The following is a 27,056-nucleotide window of genomic DNA, read 5'->3' as shown; positions in this document are numbered from 1 at the left end:
ATGTTTCGTCAGTTGCTTATCTGCGGTAGGTTACCGTATTGTTCTTGAAAGTGACTAATTTTTGTTCCATATATACATACATATATATATGTATCTAATTTTTATTTTTCTTCAGACGTTTGGTGCGTTTCGTTTCGTACTTTCGTTTATCGTTGGAACACTGGTTATATCGTTACCTGTTTACTTTCATCTTTAATTACTTTCGAGAACGTAGTGTGTTCTCGTAGTGGTTCTTTTTAATTTTGCGTGCCGGTCAGAACATTTTTGCGCCAATCAGCGGCAAGCTCTGTAAGAACTTAGACACTTGAGAGTTTTCCTAGTTAGAGCATCTACTCGGGACTTGGTTAGCGGATCGAGTCGGCCGACGTCGATCGACGCGCGAATAAATTGCAAATGCGCTCCGGTAGATTTAAGCGTCGTTCGCGTCGCGTGATTAGGGGCGGCCCGACACGGTGCGACGCTTTCGTCGACTCTGCCGCACGGTCACGTGCCTCTCTGGTGAACCACAAGGGCGAGTGTCAGTCGACGCCGGGGCTGCGAACAATGAATTTTCGTATGCGGTCGATCTATTGCGAACGCTGGAGATGTGGGCGAAAATGACGACGAAAGAGATTTCCTGTGTTCTTTGATTTTGCCGAAGGGAGTACAGGCTAATCGACGAATGTATCACGCTGAAACACCAAGAAAAAAAGTACAGGAAAAAAATGAAAAAAGAAATACACCACGCACCATGGTTCTGGGGACAATTAAAGCACTGCGGGGGTGGATAGGTTCACGCTGTTCCGTTCGTGTCGTTACTGATCTCGTCTCGTTGTCAGAGCGACTCGATGGTGTTCGTTAACTCGCTTTCTATGCCACTCGTAATTAGGGGTCACGAACACGTTGCACCTGCGAGGTGGAGGGTCACGCTTACGAGCTACTAACACTGTCGTTCCCCGATTATCATCCTTTACGTTGTCACACTTCCGTGTCCTTCATCCGTTAGACGTGTCCTGGAGACGCGCGCAAAGTATTCCGGAAAACAGGAAGGGAACAGGAAGGGACTCTTTCTCAACATGCATCGACCATTTCGAAATGGGACGTTGATAAAATAAGCAAACGCGAAAATATGTTGTCGCGCGTACTCGGGATTTAACGTTATCGTTGAATTCGTATGTTTACTTTCACAGCGATTGGTGAGGAAGCCACGAGAAACTGATAACTGCGGATATTTATGCATTTATGACAGGTATAAATATGCAAGTATATACTGTCAATCTCATAAATAGACTCTGGATCTTTATGCAAAATAAAATCATTGGAAACATGCCGAGAAAAATAGAACCTAGATAGGATTTAATTTTTCTATCCAAATATTATAATATAAACTTTAATTTCAATATTTGTTTATATTATTGCATACTCTATCGATTTTGTAGCTTCTTGGACATTCAAATTTCCTATAAATGCATACAAATTCGCGGTCTACCCATAAATATTCGTACCCTCTATTGAAGAAGTTCGACTAAATTAAATAATAGTTTTGATATTATCAAATGAATGTTTCTTTGTACATGTGTATATGGATTAGCTTATACATGTATATATTTACATATTCATCAACATATCTATATTAGGTCTACCGGAAAGTTCTGTCCGTTTTTAGAATAACACAAAATAACAAATTTCTCATACCTTGAATAAATTTGATTGAATAATATAATTTTTATCATTATTTATGACATCGTGCCAGCACGATCGGAATTTGTATATCGTTTTCAACGAATATGCGGATACTTGTTAAAAACTTGTAACCGAAACAGACAGAACTTTCCGCTAGGGACATCGAACCTACCAGTTAATTTAAACAAATTTTTTCGATAGACGTAGAAGGTACGAGTATTTATTATTATACTGACTGTACAAAATATACGTAGCAACATTTAGAAGACCTCTTCTTCACCTGTGGCTATTAAAATTCGAACGTGCAGCAGCATAAACATTCGTGGTCTGGGATAAAGAAAACAAATTGTATCGACGGTGTAATAATTGTCTACCTGGAGTGCGCGATGAGAGAAATTCCGCCGATCTTCGGAATCAATACACACCAGGCAACCGGTGTGCTCTCGCGAATCAATTTGTAAAACTACAAACACCGAAACAGAGTATTTGTCCGTGGCCCAATGCATGGGTGTTTGTCTTTTAGTTGCACTGTAAATAGCGCGAAACTCAACTCCAATTCGTTACCATTTCAAATGGAAAAGTTTACAAAAGCAATCCTTCCCGGAGTCCAATATCAAACAAACAGGAATGCTGCGAGCCTGTCTAACAGATTTCGCTGGACAACAGCAATTTCGCTCGATGGTTGTACCAAGAGGCTAACGAAAGAGATGCTTAAGCGTTTCGTTAATAATTCGTAACCCCGACCCGTTATTGTAACAGCGATCGTGTAATTTTCAGAAAATCTTTGACGAGGTCGATCTTTTCAACATCGAAAGGAATAGCAGCGACAGCGCGTGAATTTTCTTTAGAATTTTGTCGAAGCCTCGAACGGACCGCGAATTAATTGACCGGATTGTGTCAAAGTCGTTGGATTACCGCGGATCGTTAATCACGATTATTCCCGTTTGGATCTCACGGTCAGTTATTATTAAAAATCGAGTCACGGAATTTTTAATCTTCTCAGTTCCGCTGCAACTCGTTAGAAACTTTAATCCCTGCGCGTATTATTAAATCGGGAGCTTACGTTTCAGGCTAGCTCGAAACTGAGGATCCAGGGAATGATTCATGACTCGAGAAATCGACGATCGTCGAGACCATCGGTGATATCATTTTTATACGATACTCGGATTATATTTGATTAACAATCGAATCGTAACTTTCAACATTTAACGAAAAAATTTGTTTGTTAAAATGTTATCGAAAGGTTATTTAGAAAAAGTTATTCAACGAGAAGTTGGTCAGAAAAACACGCGGCGGGTTTTGTTGCGCTTTTAAGCTGCTTTCGTTTGCCGTTTCTTTTTTATAACTCACGGTTTAACGGTACCCGATGAAAAATAATATCGCAATTGTTTATTAAATCCGATTGAATTTTTGTGCGCCCGGATACACAACGCGTTCAACGATCGTCTCGCGTAATATCACTCGCAAATGAACGCGGCGCAATCAGATTTCGCGATGGAAATTCCATTACCGTGCCTCGACATTACTATCTGCGACAGCTCGTAAGCAATTTCTATCGCGTTTTAATTTATTCCTCCAAAGAAATCGCGATGTTCTTACGGAGTTTTAGTTGGCAAACTCGATATTAAATCTCGCTCGGAAAATCGAGCGATCGACGCCGTTTTAAATAGACCCAAAGTACCGATCGAACTTCGTATCAGAGTTACCCGTCTCATTTGGAAAATCCATCTTTCGAGGATAGTTCATCCGCCATTTAAAGCGTCCCAGAATTAGGGACACGTCGGTGCACGTTGGAGAAAGAGGATTCACCTTTCTCAAGGGATTTCCTTCATAAAATCGCATTTGAAATAGCCGGAACCGTTCGCAGTGGCTGCAAACATTCTCGAGTCGACGTCAAACGGCATTAATCGTCGAAAAATTAATGCAAAGCTGGATTTACTTTCGCTAAGCTGACCGGAGCGGTCTCATTTATGAATGACCTTTTCGGGTACGCCTCTGGAAGCGGCCGCGAGCGCTCGTTTGTGGATTGGACGCCGTTTATCAGAATTCTGGACCGACGGTCGACGTCCGAGGACGCGGCGACGTCGGTTTCGGGGAGTGTTCCGTTTCCTTCTTCGACGCGATCGGACGTTCTCTTCGAAGCAGTGTTCCGTTGGTCGGTCCCGTTGACAAACGGCGCCATTAATTCCGGAGGCTTTTGAGCGCTCGACGAGCAGCCACCCAGGCTCTCCCTTGGACGTCTAACGGATGACCAGCGTCGTACAGGCAACAATAATGATCGGTGACCGCGTCCTGGCCAATTCATAAAACCAGCTTCGAGGCGTTCAATCGGAAAGCATTCTTCGCGAGAGCATCGAATTTCATTCTTCGCTCGAGTCCTAACGCTCCGCGAGGAACGTTCTGGAAAATATTTGTACCAATCTTCCCTTTCTCGAAGATTTTAATCAAATCGTACACCGGTTCGGAGGGAATATATATTTCAGGAGTGATTCGGTTGAATATAAAATTTCAGAAAGGGCGACAGAGTTTCTTGATTAACTTTTAAAGAATCTAAAATCGTTTAATCGTACTCTCAATTATTCTTCTTATGTTACAGTAATTTCAATTGAACGAAGTTAGGCTTTCATCAAGGATCGCCGTCACCGATTATAATTTCGAAGAGGTCCAGGAGCAGCGTCGATAAAATTCACGAAATTTCGTCGATTCTTGCGACGAATATCCAATTCGTAAATTCCTCTAAGGATCTAATTTGCTCCCGCGCCTCTGAAAATCGTCCTCAGTCGACCGACAGTTCCCGTAGGATCGCAAAACACGATGAAACGAACGTTCCATGGTAGAGCGCGAACACCTCGGCGCATCGTGACAAGACACCTCTAAACGTATCCGCTCGCTGGGGATGGTAGCTGGGAATGGTAGCTGGGCCGCGGACAATGGACGGTAGCTTTAGAATTAGCAACGAGACTACTCGGAGAATCGTATTTCGTGGCCGTGGTGTGCTTAGGTTGTGGATGTACCAAACACTTTTGACTCCGATCACGTGCGGCCTAGACGCAAGGTCTAGAAACGGAAAAGGCAGGCGACGACGGGAAATGCGACGCGTTAGGCAAATCACGTCGAATCCCTCGGATAGTTGTCGCGGTTCGACGATTTTCTAGAGCCAGGGACGTTTCGGGGCAAAAAGAGATACAAATAAAAAACACATGAAAAAATAAAAAAAACGAATAGCAGAAAAAAGAAAAGAACAGTAGCGCAAGAAACGAATGGATGGTACAGTCGACGAATCGCATGGTGGTATCTTTCGTTTCGAGTACTGTACGCGTCCAGTCCTCTCTTCTTAGTCGGTAATATTGTCTAGTCTTGTATTGTTTCGATATACATATGTCTACCCTAGGAGATTTCCGTTCTCGTTTCTGTTTCCGTTTCCCGTTTCCGTTTGTTAAGTCGACTCCGTTGCGGAGCTGATTGCGGACCCGGCACGATTTTGTAACACGCGACTCTGGTGTGTGTCGACAGCTCGGGGATCGACAATAATCCGACGGTGTATTACAAGCTAATGCCCGGCTCCACGGCACAGACCAACAAGCTTCACACGTTTTACATACAGCAACGGGGCGATCGAGATGAGACCTGGGCGGACATCAAGGTCAACAATCAGCTGGATTACGAAACCATGAAGGAGTACAATCTGACCATACGTGTCGAGGTACGTGCGAAATAAGACGTCGTCGGGCTCCGAGTAGCTGGCTCGAATCCCGAACGCTGTCAGCGATCATTCTAGATTTCTCTCGGCAAACTTCCAGTCCGCGAATTCCTGAAGTATGGTTTCAGCGCGTGCTGGATAACGAAACGCGCGGGGGCTGCTCTTCGTTTGATTCGAAAATTGGGCACACCGTGACGAGTTTCCGTCGTATAATATTAGTTCATGTATAGTAATATAATAGTTAAGTTTAATTTGTAACAGGGAAAGTGTGGGATATCGACTAGCATTGTAAGAAATTAATATAAGTAAAATTCGTACTTGGTCGTCGTTATTACAGGGACCAAAATAAGAGTCATTCTAAAATTTTCAACGATAAAAATCATTAATAAAAGATTGATTACTATTGAAATTCAAGATAATCAACGCAGAATATGAGGAATAGAAATCGAAGAATAAAATGATTAAAAATTGTTACGAGCGATCGAAATAAATTTCTGTTATCGATAACTGTTATGAGCCATCGAAATGAACTTTTCTCAACATATTATGAGCGATCGAAATAAATTTCTCTCGACGATAAAATTTAGCATCAAGAGAAAACTTTCGGTCACTTATAATCTTTATTTGTAACCAATACGATTTAAGTCAATGAAATATTTGTTATACCATGATACTTTTTCTTTTCACTTATAACAGTTATGGTCCCTGATTACAAGCTTTATTTTTTGACTTATCGGAGAAGTTACATCGTTGTTATACAAATTTACACTCTAAATAAGAGTACATCTGTATATAACTTTCAAAAAAAAAAAAGAAGGAATGTTAACGAAGCTTCCTACGACGATTAATCGTGAATCAAGCCACCTACGCTTTACACTTTGGTGCAAATCTTGGTCACGCTGGAAATTCACCCCAAAATATTATAATTTAGTCCCCGTTTTTTCAAAGCACGATCCCGTGCACGGTCGAGACATTCCGCAAGCGAGTGTGTTCCTCTCGAAGTTTTTGAGTGCCCTCGGAGTGCAATCTCCATGGTTAAATAACCAACGTTCTTTAATCCTTTTACAAACTGGAAGCGGAGCAACTTGGGAATCCGCTTACGAATCGCGGTATTATTTATATTCCGGCAGTGCCGCTGCACTGGAATACCTGTAGCCTGTATTTTCGAGGCAGTAAGTACCACGGCGACGACGGAGTGTACTCCCCCTCGCGATTTCTGCGTTAATGCTCATTCGCGAGTGAAAAGACGTCCATCTCTTTTCATTTGCTCGAACGAGCGCTCGGAAAACTCGCCCGGGATACCCAAAAATACCCGAAGCCGTTCGGGCTGATGGAGCGGACAATTTATCGAAATTGGAAACCCGCGACACGAATGGCACGAAAATACCGAGGCGTGTGTAATAAATCGCACGGAAGTCGTTTCATCACGTATCGATTTCTTCGCGATGTTCGAAGAAGAAGAAGAAGTGTCGGGGATGATACTCGTGTCGAAATTGGTGGCCATCGTAGGAAGCGATCGAGTCACCATTTCGTTGATTTCGAAATGTAGGACTGTCGAATTCGACGAATTTTTATCATCGAACTACTAGCTTCTTGATTCCTTCGATAAAAGCAGATGCGAATTTTATTTATATTTCTTCTCATATCCGAAACACGATGAGAAACGCAACGGCGACCCGCATACCTTGTATTATTTATTTTTGCATTCCATTGGATTTCATTGGCTCGCTCAAGATCTCCACCTTTGATTCGATTTAAATTCACGGTGTCCCTCGATTAATTTATCAAATTGAACGTCGCAGCCCCTAATTAATCACGGTTACGTTTCGCGCGAAAGTTGGGGGCACGATACTGAATCGAACGGAAAATAGAGTGTACACGCGAGATAAAGGCAATTCTCTCTCCTGCAGAACAATGGCGCCCAACAACTCGCATCTGAAGCGACCGTCCACATTATCCTGGAGGACGTAAACGACGAAATACCTTTGTTCACCGAACGTGAGCAAGAAACTGTACTCGAGGGCGAACCAGTCGGCAGTAAGGTTACTCAAGTCAACGCTATCGATAAGGACGGCACTTTCCCGAACAATAAGGTGAGCGCACAGATCGCGAGTATCCATTTCAGCTGATACACGAAACACAGCATGAATTTTAAACACCTTCAAGTAATTAATAATCATTCCGTTTGGAGCGTTGTTTCGATCGTTATTTATCTGATTATAATTCTATTAAAATAACAAGGTATTTCTCTTTATGACTCTGGCCAGTAATCAGTTCGTTACTATAGAGTGAACGAGGAACGAGGATTATTCCGATGTTATACTTCGTCGCAGAAATTCATTCGGGAGACGTTGACCATTTTTGCGAGGAAACGGTTGAAATAAATTGAGCGCGGGAATTTATATTCGTGTAAAATGCATGAGATGCTGGCAGTATCGGAGATCGATAATCAGACGGCATTAGCTCGAAAGAAATTTCGGAGCAAGTGGTGGTTTCTTGACTTTGGTAACGATGCCTCGACCTAACTAGAGTAAAAGCAATTCTCGTGCACGAGAATTCAGCATTACCGGCCACGTAGTATTTCATTTGTACATTTTTTAGTTGTCCGAGATATTTTCACCCGAATCGTTAAGAATCGAGGAACGTATCGTTACGAATGGTTTACGATCGAAACTCGTAATTGGAATCGACGCGAGCCCGCGAGCGCCGGTTCAGTTTCTGTTAATAAGTATCATAGTTTCCATCGGGTTAAACGGACGTATTATTATTCCGGGCTGAAACTTTGTTAATTTCGCGGAGTGAAATTGTGTTTGTCAAAGTCGCGATTGTGATGGAAACACCGTGTAACTTTCTTGCGTCGCGTAATACCATTACACTTCAAAATACTGTAATTATATTTAATCGCTCGAGCCTCGTCGCGGCATAATTTTATACGCCGCGCAGTTTTATTGCAAACAACGTGTCGCGCAAAATCGTCAACGACGCTTCGTGTAAACGAACATTTATTCACCGTTACTGTCATCGCGCTATAAACGCGGACGTTGAAAGTAATGTTTAGCTCGTTACGAGTGCGTTCGAATTGTTAATCCGAGCTTCATTGCTAATCGAAGAATGATAATTTTATGGTTTCGGGGAAACTATTACCCGTTTCGCGTCGGGATTTGTTTTAAAACCATTTGAAGAAACTAGAAATGTTGCGATCGAATCGATCGATATAATGCACGTAGAGAATTCAGAATATTAAATCTCAATGCTTTACTTATAACTCCATTATTCGCAACTCCATCTTAATGATCAGAAAGTTTACATGTATAATATTAGAGTTTAAGAGTCGTAAGCAGTTTGAAAAAAAAAAAAAGCGGGAAACTTTCAAAGGGCTGGCCAGCGTTGACCACAGCTGCGTCGAAAGTGTTCAGAATGCACGAGAGACGCCTTTAATTTTCGCGACGGTTTCCCTCGAAATTTCTACACCGTCGCTAAGTTCTTTAACGTGAAAAGTTTGCAGAGAACTGTTGAAATAGGGTCGACAGGGCTCAAGGACGTTCGTTACTCTAGAATATTTTAATGAACCCTTCCGCGAGCTTTGATACATTTCCGATGAGATTGAAAGTATGCGACGTCGCTTACGTCACGCGTTCCGACGTTAATGATTCGATTATGAGGTTATTTGCTTCGAGAATCAGTTCATGGTTTAGCAGTAGGGATGGTTTCGGCACAAAGAGCAATATTAATACGTCCTCGCCTCGGATCCGCCGGTTGAACTCATTACAAATGCTTTTCTGGATGTATCTTGCTTAGACGTGGCCTAATTCGACGCGAAACGTGTCAATATTGCACTTTATGACAAAGTGGTGTCCGTTATTAAACCACGAACTGCTTTCGAGAGCAAAGGATTTTGCGATTACGTTCAGATTCCGTTCGTCGTTCTGTCCAAACGTGTGTTAAATCTACGTAATTATTTCTAGTTGGCCATTGGAAATTTTCTTTTGTAAATTCAATTTTCCCAAACGATTCTTCGAGTGTTGCAACTTTTTGCCAATAGATAGCTACATTTGAGACGATTTTCTCGACGTTGCGGTTGATCTGATTTCTTCTTAGAATCGGAGACTGATCGAACGATTAATCACGTCTAAGGCAGACTCCACTAGAAAAGCCTTATTGATGAGCCCTATTAGTAGATCCGGGAGGAAGCGTATTAATACCGCTCCCACTGATTTAATCTGAAGAAAAGAGACTCTTAAGTTTCGTTGACGTGGAAATCCGGAAATCCAACCGAAGTACTATCCATGTATATCCATATATATAACTCCAAACGAAAATCCATACCGTTCAAAAGAATTTTCTTCGCTCGCTAATTTCAAGTTACTTACGATTAATAATCGTGCAATAATTAATTGATAAATCGATTGTCTGTTGAACATTTTCATTGCCTGTGTCTCTTCGAAGTGTGACCATTAATGTCATCAATTATGCCCATATTTACCATTCATTCGCACGTATTATTAATGGAGCACTCCCTTTTAATTAATTTAATTGACGCAGCCATCGATATTACCACCACTCCATCAAATATTCTGGATTATAGTTTCGAAACTAATATCGAATATACTCTCTACACGTCGCGTCGCGTGTTCCCTCAGTTTTTAACAGAATCCTCTCGTTCAAATTTGTTGGAAGCGCCACGAACACGATTCGCGTGGGTCGATTCGCGTTGAATGTCCCATGTTTCTTTTTTTCTCTATGTAGAACAGTATTTTCAAAACTTTCTATGACGCAATAGTGTTACAGATACTCGTATCATTTTTATCCTCGTCCATTTTTTTACTTTAACGTAGAACGTATCTTCAACTCTCCCAAAATAGGTTAATACTTATGTTGGGAGACATATGTTCGCACATCTTTTTCGCTATGTCCAAGATGAAGAAATGGCAGCTTGGGATTCCTCTCACGTGCAGCCACAAAATACAGCCAATATGGTTGTACCCGAACCGTATGGTCCATGGTGTATATTGCAGCGTAGATGGCAATCATTGTACATTACGAGACACCAATTGTAGTACCACTGTGTCCTCAGATTTTCAACGAAGCTTCATACAATGCTATTGTAACGTTTGATTCTTTTCCAAAGGAACAAACGCTACACCCAGAAAGCTCTGCCAGTAGTACCCGAGAAGTACCGAGTTCCAGTCAGACCAAGTTTAATATTACATCATAAAACTTAAATCTTGTGTAACATTCTCGCCTAGGGGTTTGAGTGTTCCAAATTAGTACCTTAAATTGTACCAATGATCTCAGCACTCTTAGCTTATCTTCTCGCGAAATTCTCCACCTCTCCAATTTTGGTTTCCTTCGAAGGTCACTGAGTTTAGGTCAAACTAATTTTAATATCATAGTATAAAACTTAAATCTGATGCAACATCTACATAGGGTTTCAATGCCCCAAACTAATACCTCAAATTATATCAATGATCTCAGCTTACCTTTTCGCGAAATTTTCCACCTCTCCAATTTCGGTGTCCTTCGAAGGCCACCTAGTCAGTCTAATTCTAATGTCATAGCATAAAATTTAAATCTGGTGCTACATAGAGTTTCAATGCCCCAAACTAATACCTCAAATTATACCAATGATCTCAGCTTACCTTTTCGCGAAATTCTTCACCTCTTCTAATTTCGGTTACCTTTCCACCGCCTCACGTTCGGCGATTTCTGTTCCAGGTGTCCTATTACATCGTGGACAGTGTCAGGAACGAGGGAAAGGACTACTTCGAGATCGACAAGGACACAGGCGAGATCTCCACAAAAGTGATTTTCGATCGCGAGAACCAAGGAGCGTACGCACTGGAAGTGGAGGCCAGGGACGGAGCACCATCTGCGCGGCCCAACAGCAAGGGACAACCGAATTCAGGTACGTGGATCGTCGAATCTTGTTCGAATAGACGTAAAAATCAGGAGGGGGGGGGGGGGGGTCGAGAATATCGAACGGTTGTTCGAAATTGAATCCCCATAAAAAAGTCGAGATCGAAGGCTTAAGCCAGGAGGCGCAATCGCGTTTCTCCTGTGGAAAAATAGGAACGGGGGAGAGACGGCCGGCGTTCTTTAAACGGCGCTCGTTCGCTGATTTAGCGACGATGGATTTGCGAATTTCCACCCGGAGCGAAAAATGGAGAAACGGTTCAACTGAAATCGAGCGCGAGAGTCGCGAATCGAGGGGAAGAATGGGATTGCGAAGAGAAGCGGATTGTAGGAACGAAGTGTCGAAGAATTGTTACCGAGGAAATTGGAAATTCTGTTTGTAGATGTAATTAGTGTCTGGACGGGATCCTACGTCTAGATATATTTAAAAAAATAACATCCAAGCTGTCGGATGGTGCAGCTGCCATCCGTGCAGGTAGTCGGAGGAAATGTCTCCGACTGACACATTTTTCGCCTTGCCTGAACCGCGGAAGCAACTTTTTACGGAACTTGATGTGTAGCGTGGTCACGATTCTATGAAAGCGGAAATAGGTATCGCGAAAAATGTCATGACGCTCACTCCCGTCCGTAACTCGTCGGACACTCCGCAAATGTAGGGTAAGAACGAGTCGACGTTAAGAAATGAAAGAAACTTATTAACTCTTCGCATCGCCAACAAAACGTGAATCGTATTTTCCGTTAAGAATTTCAGCAACTAGTAAGCAATTTTAATTGCGTCTTTGATTTTCAATAGCTCGGATAATTTTTATTAACAGTGGCATTCAGTCGAGTAAATTTTCTCGTATTTCCGGAGTAAATTCATTTAGTTTTCTCGTTCATTAAAGCTTCCGGAGGAAATTCATTAAATACTCCTTCTGAAACGTCAAATTCGTTTAATTCATTTTGTTAAAAGTCGTTATATGCCACGCTACATGAGTGCTTCTTTGATTTTAGAAGCGTTTCTTCTAATCTAATATCGACGGTAGATTTCCGGAATACGGAAACGTTATTTCACGTATTCCAAAGGAAGCGTTTACCTGTTGTTAGTTGTTTAGCCTTTGGGGAAATAGCTCCAGCGCCGCGTACCGATCGCCCAAGGAAATTTCGGAAGGAATAGCGTAGCAATTTCGCGAGCGGAACCTCTTTATAAGTTAGCGAAAGAGCGTACTTTGCATTTGAAAGCGTCATATACGCCACTTCGTACTCCGAAACTGTACGTTCCCTAGTTTCTATATATCAAAGAGAGTTCGAACTTTAACGATGTTACTGAAAATACAGTTTTTAATGAAACGAGTGGTCGATGAAAGGCGGAAACGCTATTGAGAGACCCGTACCTTATTTTCTATTTCAGTGTTTCTCGAGCTTCGCCTCCTCGTGCAATCTTTCGATAAATAAAAATTCTTGGCGGATTCGTTAAAGTGGAATTACTCTTTTCTTTTAATACGTTTCATAAAAATTTCTTATCAAACATATTTTCGAGTAAAACTGTTTCGTCGCAAATGAAAAGTCTTCTATTACTTCTAGCAGAACGGAACGCGAAAGACGATGAACGTATTACGTGTACGGAACGATGTTAACCGGACTGTACAAAAAAATGTCGATTGTTTCAAACTTTCAAGCATTTCATTTTCCAGTTTTCGTGTTGATGTTTACATTGCCGACGAGAGAAAACTTCTGACAGATGCTTTTTTTTTACCACGAATAAAATACAGAGATATTTTTTTTGTTATATCGCTGCGGAGCACGATGTTTTCTTTATCGCGAGATTTCGCGTGTCACGGTTTGAGAAACGCTGTTCCACACGTGACGCACGCCATTTAGCAGTTCCAGAGAAATGATAAATTTTTATTTGTCAGATTTGCCTGATCGATACCTTTTTCTTCTTTATACTACTACCACCTGCTTCTGACATTTATCTACTCCTTCGAGGATTTCGCTCAATGTGACATTGAATTTTATTAAATTCATCCGCCTCGAAAACTTGGACGTTTTTCTCCTTTACCGTCGCGTGTGTTTTATTGATTGACTGTCCGACCGATGTAACTTTTTCAATTTGCGCGAGAGGACACTTGAGCTGGTCTTCTTTTTGGTCTATATAGTACGTAACGCGGACGAGTCGTGAAAATATTTGAATGTTTGGAGTAGAAAATTCATAGCGATTTCTGTGTTTGGTTTCCCGCGAGTGTTTGCGCGCTCGGTCGACCTGATAGGGAAAAGTGCACTCTCGTCGGAAGCTCGGACTTCGACCTGGATAGGATTATCTTCGTCAACAAACGTCGTTCTTTCGACGGGGATCGACTTGGAATTCTTTTCAACTTTCGCGCGCGATGCGTTCCGATATACGAGCTTTTTTCGCGGTGCTGTCTCAAATTTTCAGTACAGTAGAGACTCCCATATCCGAACTAATTGGGAGACAAAAGTGGTTGGATAGGGAAATTTTCGGATAATAGAATAATTACTTTTTTTTTTGCATCGAACATCATTTATTCGAGTAGAAATTAACAAAATTTAGCTTCTTTCAACAACTAAGGATCCCATGTCTTTTTAGCCGCTGTCGAATACCATGACGTGCTTTGAATTTTACTAACCAACCATTACTAGCTTTAAATGAGTTTCCCTGTACTATATTTTCTAATACAGACTTCCGTCTACGAAAATGCAAACTGAACGGCGACTTTATTCGTAACAATAGAACACCGTACTCAGGCATCGCATTTTCCAACTTCCTCTCTACGGAATATTCAAAAGTTCGAAGTTAAGATACGAGAGTATCGATATCCGGTTCTCCCAGGAAAGCTGAACGTTTTTGCTCTTACTGTCGCGCGTGTTTTATCGGCGGACTGTCTGATGGATGTAACTTTTCCAATTTCCACGAAAGGAATCCACGGATCATCTTCTTATCGAGCCTGAGATAGACACGCGTTAGGAGATATATTAGAGTACGTTCGAATTTTTGAAGCTGAAAATAAACTCTGCCCCGATACCTTTTTCGCTCAACTGTCGATTCATTACGGTTACAGGTGGAAGTGATTCTAGGCGCGATTCTCGTAAAGCCACTGCGAGCACCTAGTCCGATACGTTTCCCGGCGCTCTACGACGATCGGAAATCTTTTTGCGAGCAAACGGAACCAAATCGGTCCGTGCCGTTGCAAATAAACGACGCGGTTTTCCACGGCTCGTTTTAGAATTCCGTTCTCGGTGGCGAATTTATCGGCTCGCCGGCGATACGGTATTCAATTCCTTCAGCGACGTCGTAGCTCGCCACGTTCCCGTAGAATTTACAATCGTATGATGTTTGCCTGGCAAATTACTCCCGCACGTGTGCTTAAAGAGAGGGCGCAATTGGTCACGTTTTCCCCACTTTTCGTGAGAGCGCAACGTTTACGTACCAACGTGCGTTTCGGGCCCGATTGTTCGCCCGTTAAATCAACCGTGTTATTTCCGTACTTCGATTCCGATTCGGGCGAAACTTGGTTGTAATTAGAACCACGGAGGGTCGAATCGTATAATTTCTGGAATATGCTAAACTATTATTCTTGTTTTGTTTTGTTGCGATTATTCAATTCTTCGAGAGCTGTAGCTACGCACGGTGGTAGCTTCGACACCTTCGGATTTAGGTGCAATTAACCGGAGACGATTAAAACGATATTTCCTTGTTCGTTTTTATATTTAAGAACGGACAAAGGGAAACGAATCTGCACAAACACGTATTAAAACTACCGAAACTTTGAATAGCTGTAGCTCCGAAACTACCGATGCTATCTTAACGAATAAACAGCCGTTGGAAGCGCTGATGTCTCCCCTTTAAAACGCTTTCCGGTTTTTGTAAATCTGACTTTCCGTTCTGGAGATATCGTCGTCGGAAGAGTGGGGTATTTTTCCGGGTCCCAACTATTCCCCTCTCGCTCGCACGCTCGGGCCTCTCTCTCTCGCACGCAGGCGCCGACCTACCTCAACCACGTGACGTTTGCGGTGGTCAGTTACTTCCGCATTCTTTCCTTGCGTACTATCGTAATAGTATCGCGTACGCATTCCTTGAAGGAGCGGAGGGGGGGGGGGGCCCAGCGTTCAATGGTAACCCCGCGCGTCAGGAATTTATAGCGGGAAACTTTAAAGCCTTGTATCTCCGGAACCGTTTGAGATATCGACTTCTAGCAAAAACCGTTGTAAAGGGTATCGATTCTCCTACCTACATAGCGTACAATCATTGCAATTAGCATAAAATAAACATAATTTTACTCTGAAATTTTATCGATATTTGCGCTTACCTAGAAACCATACATTTCTATTAGTTTACGGTTGTATTAACTTCGAAATGTAATGTTGCATCGTTCGCGTGTGTTGGAAATTTATAATTTTGTTCGGTGATTTTCGCTCAGTATGCAGGCCGAATTAACGCAGACTGAAATTTCTCGAGCGTCCCGTGGAAAGTAATCAAACTTTTGTAAGAACCACTTAATATTGTTTCCAGTTTCATTATAATTCCGAGAAAATAGGTAGTAAGTGAAGCAGGCACTTCCTTCTTGCCACGTGCATAAATAACGCAAGTTCGGAGTGCTCGTTAACGTTACCTACAAAACTCGCGTCTATTGTGAGATTAGTTCAACGTTGTTAATTTAAATCCACGGTAACTGACGTTACAAAGAATTGTTTCTGAACAGAAACGCGTTGTTTAATATACGGTCTTATTATCCTTCTGGGCTTTTTAGGTACTCCTTTGATAACTTTTTTTTGCGAAAAACTGAAAAAAGTCCGAAAATTTCGCGGTTTCTCGACTGTAACGCGGCTGGCTTACGTTTTTGAGGGTTACAAATCTAGATTTATACTATCCGGGTGTCAAAAATGCAACTTTACAGTATTTTATGCAATATTTGGTGTCCAAAACAACCGGTCTGTTAGGAATAAATCACGTTCGACAATGTTCTCGTATCATCGATCGGCCGTACGTCGTTTGTAAAATGCAAAAACTGATTACAATTGTCGACGCTGCCCTCGCACGCGGGCCCGTTCGACGATAAATCCCGTAATGATTGCTCCATTATTGGCTTTTCCTGCGCGTAGATTTTCCCGTCGCGGACCCCGCGAAACAGCGAAATTTATAACGTGTAATATATTTCGTTAGCATATTTGACGCGTGTATCTACATTATATTACGCGGAACTAAATTTCGGATAATGGGCCATTTTTCACGTGGAACGGTAAATTTGTCCGATTAGCTGATTAGCTCGAACGCGAACAACATTTACCCGTATCGCGTGCTCTATTTACCATGAAACGATATATAAATGTGCCGCGCGAGGATTGTTGCGAGAAATTGGTACAATTTTCTTGCCGCTTTACGGGGGTCTGAGAACGAGTCCTTTAACAAATTAAGGGACTTCTGATCGATTGATCTGGGATCGTTTAGAGAAACAAGAAGGACAGAAGGATGTTTATGCTCGTCGGAGTTGATAATAGGATGACTCGAATTACTATCAAATAGTGACTATTCAATAATTACTAAAAAATTAAAAAATGGAAGAAATAACACATTTTTTTTTACGAACGTATTTTATTTACTGAACATATATATTCCTCATAAAAGCTACTTCGGATCCAAAATGAGACTGAAAGTTGATATCTGCTTATTAATTTTTTTAACATTAATCCTAATACAAATATGTGAAAATAAAATTGAAACAACTCGCGTACACTGTACAAAAATGTACACTGGGTCGTCCATCTGTAATCTGCGCTTCTACGTACCATAAATCGTATTTATTTTCATCCAAATATATTCAGGAGTGATCTTTTCTATAGGCTGAAACAATTATTTGTAAAAATTGATAAATGTTTATTATTATTTAGTTATTTGTTTAAGAGTTTTTAAGCTGCTTTCTGGAAAAGTGCTTCAATAAAGATATCGCTATACTTTTTCTTACGAACAAGGTGCTTGGAAAATTAAATAAAGATACTTGGTTCCAGTCGTTTACGACCCACGACAAAGTTAAGTACATTAAATTACCGTCACAAATTGTTAATACCATCGCAAAATAAAACGCCTGGTATATGCTTAGGTTAAACCTAGGGGATTTGTTCATCGAGTCGTAAGATCCAATCCCCTTAAGTGTACCCGCGCCGGGATATTTCGAATAAATCTGATAATTCCTGAAGCTACGAAAGTCTCCAGTCTTTAAAAGCCGACAGTATCGAAGTTTCGGAAACTTTCCGCGGTTTGCCGAACTCGCGAAAACTTGATCGAATACCCGGAGAACGAGCATCGGCAGATTCTATGAATACCAACTGTCGTTCAAATGGACGTTATTTAATTTATAAATCGGTAATTGAAGAGATCGCTCGAAGTACTGTAGAAAATCGATAAGTAAAAATGCCACCGTCGATTATTTCCGAGGTAAAAGCTGTGCTTAGCAGCCTAGCGAATAAATTTATGTCTCACTAAATTACGTACAAAATTCAATAGAATATTAAACAACATCAGGAATCCGAAACTACTCCCGCACTTGGATCCCGTATCATAGTATTGGTTTTATTACCCATCTCGAGTACACTTACGAATTTACATTTTTATGGGCATACTCTATAAAAATGCATATTCTATATCGAACCATATCCTTTAACGTAAACTTTATTCAAAGCATAAATGGTACAGGGAACAGTTACGATATAAATATGAATTTCCCAGCACAATCCACGCAACCATATTCGTACCATAAGCTATTCTTTACGGCGGCTAGTACTCTCGTTTATTGTTATCTCGAACAGTAAATGTTTATACGCAATCGAAAAATATATTTTTCTATAGATACATATATATATTTCGATCGAATGATTATAAACTTTGTCGTGCCTTTTATACTGCGCTTTCGACAAGAAGTCGTAACTATCTACCTTTTTGGATTCCGATTTTTAGTGCACTCCGGAGAAGTAAAATTTACCCCGATTCGCATATACGTTTACCAGGAATCTAGCATAAAGCGAACTTTACAATTTTATTACATCAGTCACTTGGAAAACCCGAGCGTTTGACTTTCATGAATGGTCCCGTACTTTCGAAACTTGGTACGTCACTTCCCGACCAATCGCGCGAGTCCGAGTCCACGCATGCCTTCGATTCCTAATAAATTCCCGATCGATTCGGGTAACGGTCGCGGCAGCCGCTGCGAAATCCATTTCTGACCGCGAAACGCATAAATCCACCGGCAAAAGTTTCCCTCCGACGGTGTCGAATACGTCCTGCGACTCCGACTGCCGGCGACGTTTTATGCACTTACTTGCACGGATTTCGCGAGCCAAAAAAAAAAAAAAAATTGCTACCCTCTACTTTGCTGCGGGCTTGCGCGTTAGTGATTTCAGTTGGAATATTCTCCGGCCACATTTACGCAGATTTACGGTTGTTTGCCGCAGAACGGGGTTGAGCAGCCATTACTCCTGCGATAATAAGTCACAATTATCGGATTAATTAGTTTAAAAGAAGAAATACGAGTGTAAAATCCCTGTACGCCAAGTATGTGCGCCAAAAAGTTCGTTCGGATTTTTACGCACAAACAAACCGCAATTTTTTCTTACACGGCGGAAACGTACCCACTCTGTAATATATTATCCATCTCGTTCTATCTTTCCCTATCTTTTCGGCGAATTTATGATCACTCGTTTGTAAAAGTAATTATCCAGTTTTTGACCAATTTAATGTCGTGACGTTTGCTTTCTCAAATTTAAATTTTAGTAGATCTCGACGGAGCCTCGAAGCTGAGAGTCGAATCGCAATAATTAGTTTCATAGAACTTGACAGATATTATTTTTATTTATCTCGTATTACTTTTCAGTTTCTTTTTTCTTTATGTTTTCTTTCTCAAAATTTAATTTAATCGTAATATTCAGTAGGTTTCGAAGAAGCGCCAAAGCTGAGAGTCGAATCGTGATGACTATTCTCATAGAACTTGACAAATATTACTCCTAATTGTCTTATACCAACAAGCCTTCCTCCTATCGGCACTTATTTCTGCCGCGACTCTTTGGCGACTGGAACCTCGCCAAAGGTTTCCCAAATTCACGGTCGTTTGTCCCATTGGATTTAGCCAGCTCCAAGCAATGAAACTATTCTCGTCAAATGCGCGTCGGGTGCTTAACGAGCATTAAGTGCGAGGTTCGCCCTAAAACGCAGCCTTAAATCGCGTCGCGTTGCATGAAAACCGCAAAGTGATACGGACAGACGCGTGTTTCGGTAAGTTTAATGGAGAGCAAGATTCGAGCGCGAATAGCGGAACAGGTTAGCCGTATTTATTGGAATACCAGTGGAAGTGGATAGCCTGGTCGCTTTGCATTATGAAGAGAGAAATGCGGTTAGGTTTGGGGTGGCATTTCTACTGCTCCCCGCGTCTCGGGAAGGGATTCGTGGTTTCGCAGTCGCTTAATTAATTAACGGATATCGCGACGCGTTCGAGCAACGTTTTGTTGCCCAGCGTTTTCCCTGACAGATATTGCTTTTCACTTTTCAAACAGAGATCGATGAGCGCGTTCGCTCGATATACGAGAACTCGTCGAATCCACGTGCCAGTCATCGAGCAAATTACAATTCCGAATAACGAATAAATTCCTGTCGTTTCAAATAAATGACACGCTCGATAACCTTTTAATTAACTCTACGCGATAACTAATTACGCGTAATTGTCTCAAGTAGATTGGACGTGGCACGAATTCAATAATAATTGTAGATTTTACGTCCGTTTTAATAATCACGCGGTCACATCTAAACATTCCCCGTAATTAGTTTCCATAATGGGATTAATCGACGGTGTACATTATCGGTGCGCGCTAATATTAGCGTTCCCTTTAAGTTGCGATAATATTTCATTGATTTCTGGCCCCGTTTGAAATCGCGAGCGTCTCTTTGAAAGCTTTATCCGTTTCTGAAATGGAAGCGCGCTTAGCGTGGCCGTTAATTATTCGCTCCCGCATTGGCGCCGACGTGTAAGAAAATTTAAAGCTGCGACCGGGGAAGTTTAATTAAAATGTAACGAGAAACGTCGATGGCATGGATTTGTGTTTTGCGGTTAGAACCGGGTTCCGTTTAATCATTTTCTCCAAATCACGGACACGTGACGCTGTTCTTTATCGCGATAGTGTGTTTGAGATATGATAAATCGTCGAGTTAATCCTTTGGCTGTCGTTGAATCGTAAATTTCAATGGACTGCAAAAAAATGGCAATACCGAGTTCGCGTTTGTTGACGAAACCGAGCGGAAGAGATTGAACGAAGGAAGATAGCAGAAATGTATGAAGAGAAATAGATGTTTCGATATTCTACGAGATAATAATTTTGGTGGCACGAGGAAAGAAACCGCTGCAGGACAGGTATCGTTTAAATCAGCGCGTTCGCAGCTCCCTCTAAACGCTATGAAAACGCGCTTAAAGCAAATTATATTTCGCTCTAACCAGAAGGTGTATAAAATTAAAGTGTGTCCGTTTCTGCGCGATTTTGTTCGCTGCGATGGTGATTCATTAACAATGCAATTTAAATTAAGCTACACGGAAGTTTCCGGCGCTCTAGGGCTATCATGAATAATTTAACACAATTAAGCAACGTAGGTGTACACGAATTCATCGATCTACGAAATCTACGCGTACGGATTAATCGATCAATCGTTGGAATTACCGTAATTTAGTTCTTTCTATTTATGTTCGATCCTTCTACGTATGTTTCGTTAGTCTACGCTTCCAATTACAGTCTGTACAGAATAGAAAATAGATTTAATTATTTCCCACTTCGGTTACAGCTATGTAACTACGTGCGAAATTCGATTCTTCTTTAATGCAAAGTACGCGCAGTTGTCATCGTTTTTCAGACTGATATCCGCGTTCGAGCGAGGCAGCGCGAGAGCTACTTTCGAATACAAATTAACGATTCGCTGTTTGCTCGTGTCAAGCACGTAAACGGGACGTCGCAATTGGTACCGCAGAGCAGTTATTTATTGCGTCCATACGGAGCAGCGAGCGATGAGACCCTGTGATTAAATGAAGCGCGGCATCGATTCCTACTGACTTTTATTCGGATCGTAAGTGAAATATTATTGTTACCCAATCGCGCATAATTAATGTAATTCGAGCCGAGGTGGGATAACGAGGGGGAAGCGTTACTAACGTTTCCGTGTCCATTTGTTTTCGCGATCGAGCGACTCGCGGAGTAATTTGCACGCGGAGCAAAGCAATTTCGGTCCACTTAAAATCGAAAGCTCCGCAATCAATAATAATAACACGCTCGCTTTCGAAGCCTGAAAAACTAACGATCTTTAGATTCGTTGATTAAATCCACAGTCTTCGAACGCGAGGGACACTCGTAAAATGTTCCGACGCGTTCAGCTCGGATCATATTAGCGCGATATCGGTTTCATGCAAATGTCGCGCGAAAGTTTCGAGGCACGCGACGCGGGAAGACGTGCGCCGGGAATTGCGACTAAGTGGAAGTCTCTCTCAGGACAAGTGTTAAATTGCAATTATGTTAAATCGTGGCTCGCGGAGGCGAGCGGTGCGCGTTACCAGGCGTTGCGGGAAAGCCGCGTTAACGATACAGAGAACCGTCGTAAAATTTGCACGTACCCTGTTTCGTATTCGATTAGAACCGCTCGTGTGTTCAGCGAATTGCTGTCTTTAATTAATCACGTTCCCTGGACGAGCGATAATTAAACGGTAAGATTGTCGCGGGCGTCCTGTTTCGCCTGAATTCAAATTGACGCTGTGTATGGTTTTTTTGGAAGATTAGAAGGGCTTCTGGCTTTAAGTGTAGAAGGTGGAGAGACTGTTAACGCGGAGCTATCAATTTTAAATGAAACTATTGCACGAGTTTTGGTTCTATTTTTGTTTTGGAAAATGTGAATTTAAAATTGACGCTGTGTATGTTTTTTTTTCTTTCTAAATAAGCAATTGGAAGATTAGAAGGGCTTCTAGTGTAGTATACGTATAAGGTAGAGGACCTATTAACGTGCACAATGGAGCTTACAATTTTAAGTCACGCTACTGTACTGTAAGTTTTGGTTCAATTTTTATTGGAAAATGTGAATTTAATTTCACATAACTCTGTGTGTTCATTTCCCCCTCGCGAGTAATTGGAAAATTAGAAAGTGTTCGTAATGTCGAGAACAGAGGGTTCCTTTAATTTCGTCCCTCGCTCTTGCATGAATTTTCGTTCAACTCTTTTTCTTTTAGAAAAAAAAAAATGACCATTTTACGTTATACTCGCTAATGTTCGCGTCGTTCGGATGCATAATTATTCGAGCCGCGGTAATATTTAGTTCTGCCGTGTAGCCTTTGCGTTCGTTTTGTGTGCTCCAGCGGATAGGGGGCGGATTTAAACGAAAATAGCGAGCCGGTATTCCGCGAATCAACGCTTTCAGACTTTTGTTCCAGCGCTGCGCGTATCGCGGCTTTGATGCTGCTCGTGCGGTATACTTGCCTCGTTAAATACTTGAAATTTGTGTTGTTGGTTAGAGATAAAGACATAGTTCGAGTTACATTTAGGGCTACGTGCCCCCTCCTTTTATCGAAGTTACGCGCGGCCGATGAATGAAACAAAGCGTTGGAATAGTTCGGTTTACCTTTCAGGAAAAATTTAGGTGAGTTCTTGAAATAACACGATGTGAAATAATTGATTCCTTATTGATGTACCCTCCTGTGCGTTTTAAAGAAATTTGTCTAAATTAAACGATAGGTTTGATACTTCCAAATAAATGTTCTAAATGTATTTGTATGTATTTCGGAACGTCAAATCTATCGTTTAATTTAGTGGAATGTTTTCGACAATCACAGAGGGTACGAGTATTTACGGGACTGGCTGTATATTGTAAATGGAAGTTGGTTTATTATTAATTTCACAAATAACAGAAGAAGGGACCGGGGAGCAGTAGCTGGAAGCTGCGAATTCATAAAGCGCAAGTACTTGAAAAACAGGGAGCAAAGTTAGAACGTTATTCTCTAATGAAATGCCCTTCCTGAAATTCTGCTACAGTCAGTGGTTCGCTAATTCGTTGCCGAGCTAAATAAAATACACTCGAATTTAATTCATTAAAACAAAAGTATAAATATTCGAAGGATAGCTTATTATCGAACCATCTCTGAACTTCGCCGAGTCGAAGAAGTCAGCGAAGGTTGACCACTGGATCCTAGATCGAAGTTTTTTAATATTTGGCTTCGTCGATGTCATGCCAAGTATTATTCAAATTTTCGTTCCTCTTCAGTTTTATAATTGAAAAACTTTGTTCGCAAGTTTAGTTAAGTCAACACCCTCATGCTTTTCGTACGGATTATCAAAATTTTAATCATCGGAGCTCCACGAGCATAGCTTCGATGTATTTCGAACTGTATAAAATTACAATATAAGAAAATCAGTGAAAAGAAGGCAAACAACATTTTCCTTATCGATAGCGTAAATGTTCACGACGAATAATACTCTAACTGTATATCGCACCAAAGTTTCGAAAACGTATTTACTTATCTGCAAATGTTATCAGGCGGTTCGTCCCGCGGGTCAGACACTGCGCACCGCTGATGTAAACTAACACTTTGATTCCCAGAACTTGAGCAGCCGCATCCGGCTTTATGAATTTCCTGTTACGCAGCGACCATCTGTACACGGTTGCTCGTCATCCCTTTATTCAGGCAAAGTAGTCCATCGCGGTAACGAGGATGTTGCCCCGCGCAAAACCCGAACCACCACCGACTCACCCTTTTCGACTTTACCTTACGATATATATATATATAATGGTTTAACTATAATGGGTTGCTTGCGACCGACCCCCTCAATTCGGGTCGACATCGCGTTGAAGCAATTCCCCGTTTCGCGGTAAGCTTCGTGACCGTCTCACGTCCAATCTTTTTCACGTCGTCGCTGGGAAATTTAAGTTGCAACCAATGATATCCAATGTCACGTAACTTCCGCTCGTGATCCAATTGTCGCCGACCGATCCATTAAGCTTTCTCGGATCTCGTTTCAACCTTGCTGGGAAACATGCACCTGAGATGGTTCCTAGAGGACGAATCTGGGCATTAAGTCGAATGAGTGCCACTTATGGTTCCGCTATCGAAATTTTCAAGAATCTCTTCGTTCTCTCTTCCTAAGTGATTTTAAAATAAAAACGAAGTACCTCTTCTTCTTTCTTAAAATAATTTAGAATATTGGTTCGTATAAAGTCTACATTAGGACTCCTTCCTAAGTAACTATACAATAAACATGCAGCTGGTGTAGTTCTTTCTACAAATAATTTAAAAACCTGCTTTTCATAAAGTATTCATTAGTATATTTCCTCCATTCCATTTAAAATCTGGTAGGATTCCAAGTGGCAAGTCTAAGAGAAGCTTCGCAGTGATTCTTTTCGTTCATAAAAGAATGAATTCACTAACTTGTATAAGGCCACGTTTCCAACAAATGCTATATTGCGACAGAACGTGCAAGTTTCTTGAAACTTTGCCTTTAATAAACTCGATTTAAAGACCTTCCGAAACGCATAATATAATTGGGATTCCCTAGCTGGAGAATTGAACGCTCTTGCATAGGTATCTTGCATAGGTACAGTTGGAAAACTAGATCGTCACGGGTCCCTAGTTGAACCACTGGGGATCCAACAATAAAATTGAACGTAACTATTCGCAGTTCAGGGTGTTTGGGACAGTCTGCTTCGATCGACTAAGAACTGAATGTTACTTGTTGTTTATTGAACGTGGTCTTTTTCTGTCAAGCAGCGAGGGAAACAACGTTGCGCGCTACCAACATGTTTTATTTTTTAACACGTTGGTCGCCACTCAGAAATGTTTGACAGGACCTTTTTATTACAAAAAAGTATTAATTCCAAAAGTGAGGCGATAATGAAAATAAATCTGAATAGGATTCGTGAGTTCGAAGAGGTTAAAAAATTAAATATCACGACCCATGTGAAATTACTTAATCTTCAAGAGTCTCGAGAGAAAATGTTAACTTCGCAGGAATTTTCACGAATTTTAGTCAGGCGTGTCAAATCCGTGACAAACGATACTTCGATCACCTTTCGTTTTATCGAAACTCTCTGGAACACTTCACCGATAACTTCCCGTTCAAAATTTGGCTTACATTTTTCGTTTGCCTTAATTCGCTGTCTTATCGAACGCTAGGCGATATCCGTTCGCCCTCTTTGTTCGGCAAACAAAAGTGAATCGGAGAACGGAAATCACGGACCCGGCGCAAAAATTGCGCTATTAAAGTTTGCTCGGTGCTCGGAGCAAATTGAAATATAGACCCTGAAGTATTCCCACGTTGCATAAAATGCGTTCCCAGTGTGCCTTTTTCTCATTGAACGACTTCGTTTACGTTCCGTCGTGCGCCCGGCTCGCGATGCGAGAATGCGTTCTCGCTTTTTTCACGTATCGTCGCGTGAGATAACAATTTCCCCGGGTTTGCACAATTTCGATAGCGCTCCCAATTTTCGAAGGAACACGCGCGAACGAACGAGCAGGTAAATATTGGATAGGAAACGGTTCCTAGCAAATTTTTATGTAAACGGACGAATAATCAAAAAATTGTAGACGTTTCATCGCGAGAATCCGTTATTCCCTACGTTGAGCTGCTCTCGAAACGCACGATCCGTCGCTCCCGAATTATTGTTCCGTTTCGCAAGGATTTACCTTTGTTTTTCATCCGTGATTGTACGAGATATGCATAGTTTCTGCCGAGACTGAGGTTAACATCTCGTACCATCTTAATTTTCGAACGAATGCCTTAAAATTATATTAAATATTTCGTAAGTTAATATATTCGAATTAAAGTCGGGTCAGTCTCTTTCGTCGATGGTCAATGATAAATTTAGACTCGTCCCAGGCTTCCTTCTTGCTTAAAATTTTTTATGACTTCCGCGACCCCTCCATTGCCCCGCGGTGCGGTTAGTATTATTGTTCCTTCACGCTTGCGAGTTTGGCCCGAGAAACGAGCTCTTGTTTCTCGTACATCTCGCACACCACGGAACATTCCAGAATTTTATTGCTGCGGTGTTGCTGCAATGTTGCAGTTACATTTGGCATAGTGCTGCAATGTGTCTGCGTGATATTGCCTTGAGAATACTTCGAAATCAGCGGTGCGATAAGCCGACCATGGCGAAGCTATTTTCTTCGAAACTACTCCAATCTACAATTTTTAAAATTTTTTTTAGGTTTTTTAGGTTTTTCAGGCTTTTTTAAAGTTTTTTTAAATTAACAAGTACGCTAATCGTTCAACGAGCAACAAGTTTACTCTTCGCAATTTGCAGCGAATTACATAGCATTAATTAAAAAAAAAACAAAAATAAAACTAACCAGGCATTGCAACGGTTTTACGAATTTATCGCGAGTTGAAAAAGACAAATCGCGCGCGATACGGTTCGGGATAGACGGTTAGAGCATCGTCGAATATAACGGCATTTTTGTGTTTTCCATTTTCTATAAACTCGAACAGACACAAACGGATTCGCGGAATTTATTTCGGGCCGTGGCGGTTGAAACGCGCGGTCGATTGCTCTCGAACTGTTATTCTGTTTCGTGAACATTAGTTTTGTCGTGCAAACAACGCGCAAAACACGCCTCGAAATCGCTCGTACCGTCTCGATGAGACAGTGTTTTTATTTCTCACCTCCCCGGGAAATAAGCGCCGATAGGTATTTGCGGCGTGAAATTTTCATCTCGATAACACCTCTCGTGCCGTATTGTCTCGGGAATTTCGCGTACAGGCGATGGAAAAATAATACGAACATTTA

The 27,056-nt window shown here is 41.5% G+C and overlaps 1 protein-coding gene across 1 annotated transcript in view; it reads left to right on the top strand.

Annotated features, from left to right (window-relative positions):
* Window positions 1-3,058: 3,058 nt before the first annotated feature.
* The window catches only part of LOC128877532 (neural-cadherin-like), a 187,387-nt gene continuing 163,389 nt past the window's right edge, over window positions 3,059-27,056 (top strand). Inside the window, exons 1-3 of the mRNA XM_054124911.1 lie at window positions 3,059-5,365; window positions 7,273-7,455; window positions 11,078-11,267. Of these exons, the coding sequence (XP_053980886.1) occupies window positions 5,216-5,365; window positions 7,273-7,455; window positions 11,078-11,267 (523 nt within the window). The 5' untranslated portion in view covers window positions 3,059-5,215. The remainder of the gene's footprint in view (window positions 5,366-7,272; window positions 7,456-11,077; window positions 11,268-27,056) is intronic.

This window comes from Hylaeus volcanicus, chromosome 5 (genome assembly GCF_026283585.1).
Source record: "Hylaeus volcanicus isolate JK05 chromosome 5, UHH_iyHylVolc1.0_haploid, whole genome shotgun sequence".
In the NCBI taxonomy this organism is placed as follows: Eukaryota; Metazoa; Arthropoda; class Insecta; order Hymenoptera; family Colletidae; genus Hylaeus; species Hylaeus volcanicus.
The sequence above is the reverse complement of the archived record's forward strand: the minus strand, read 5'-3'. Positions and strand labels throughout refer to the sequence as shown.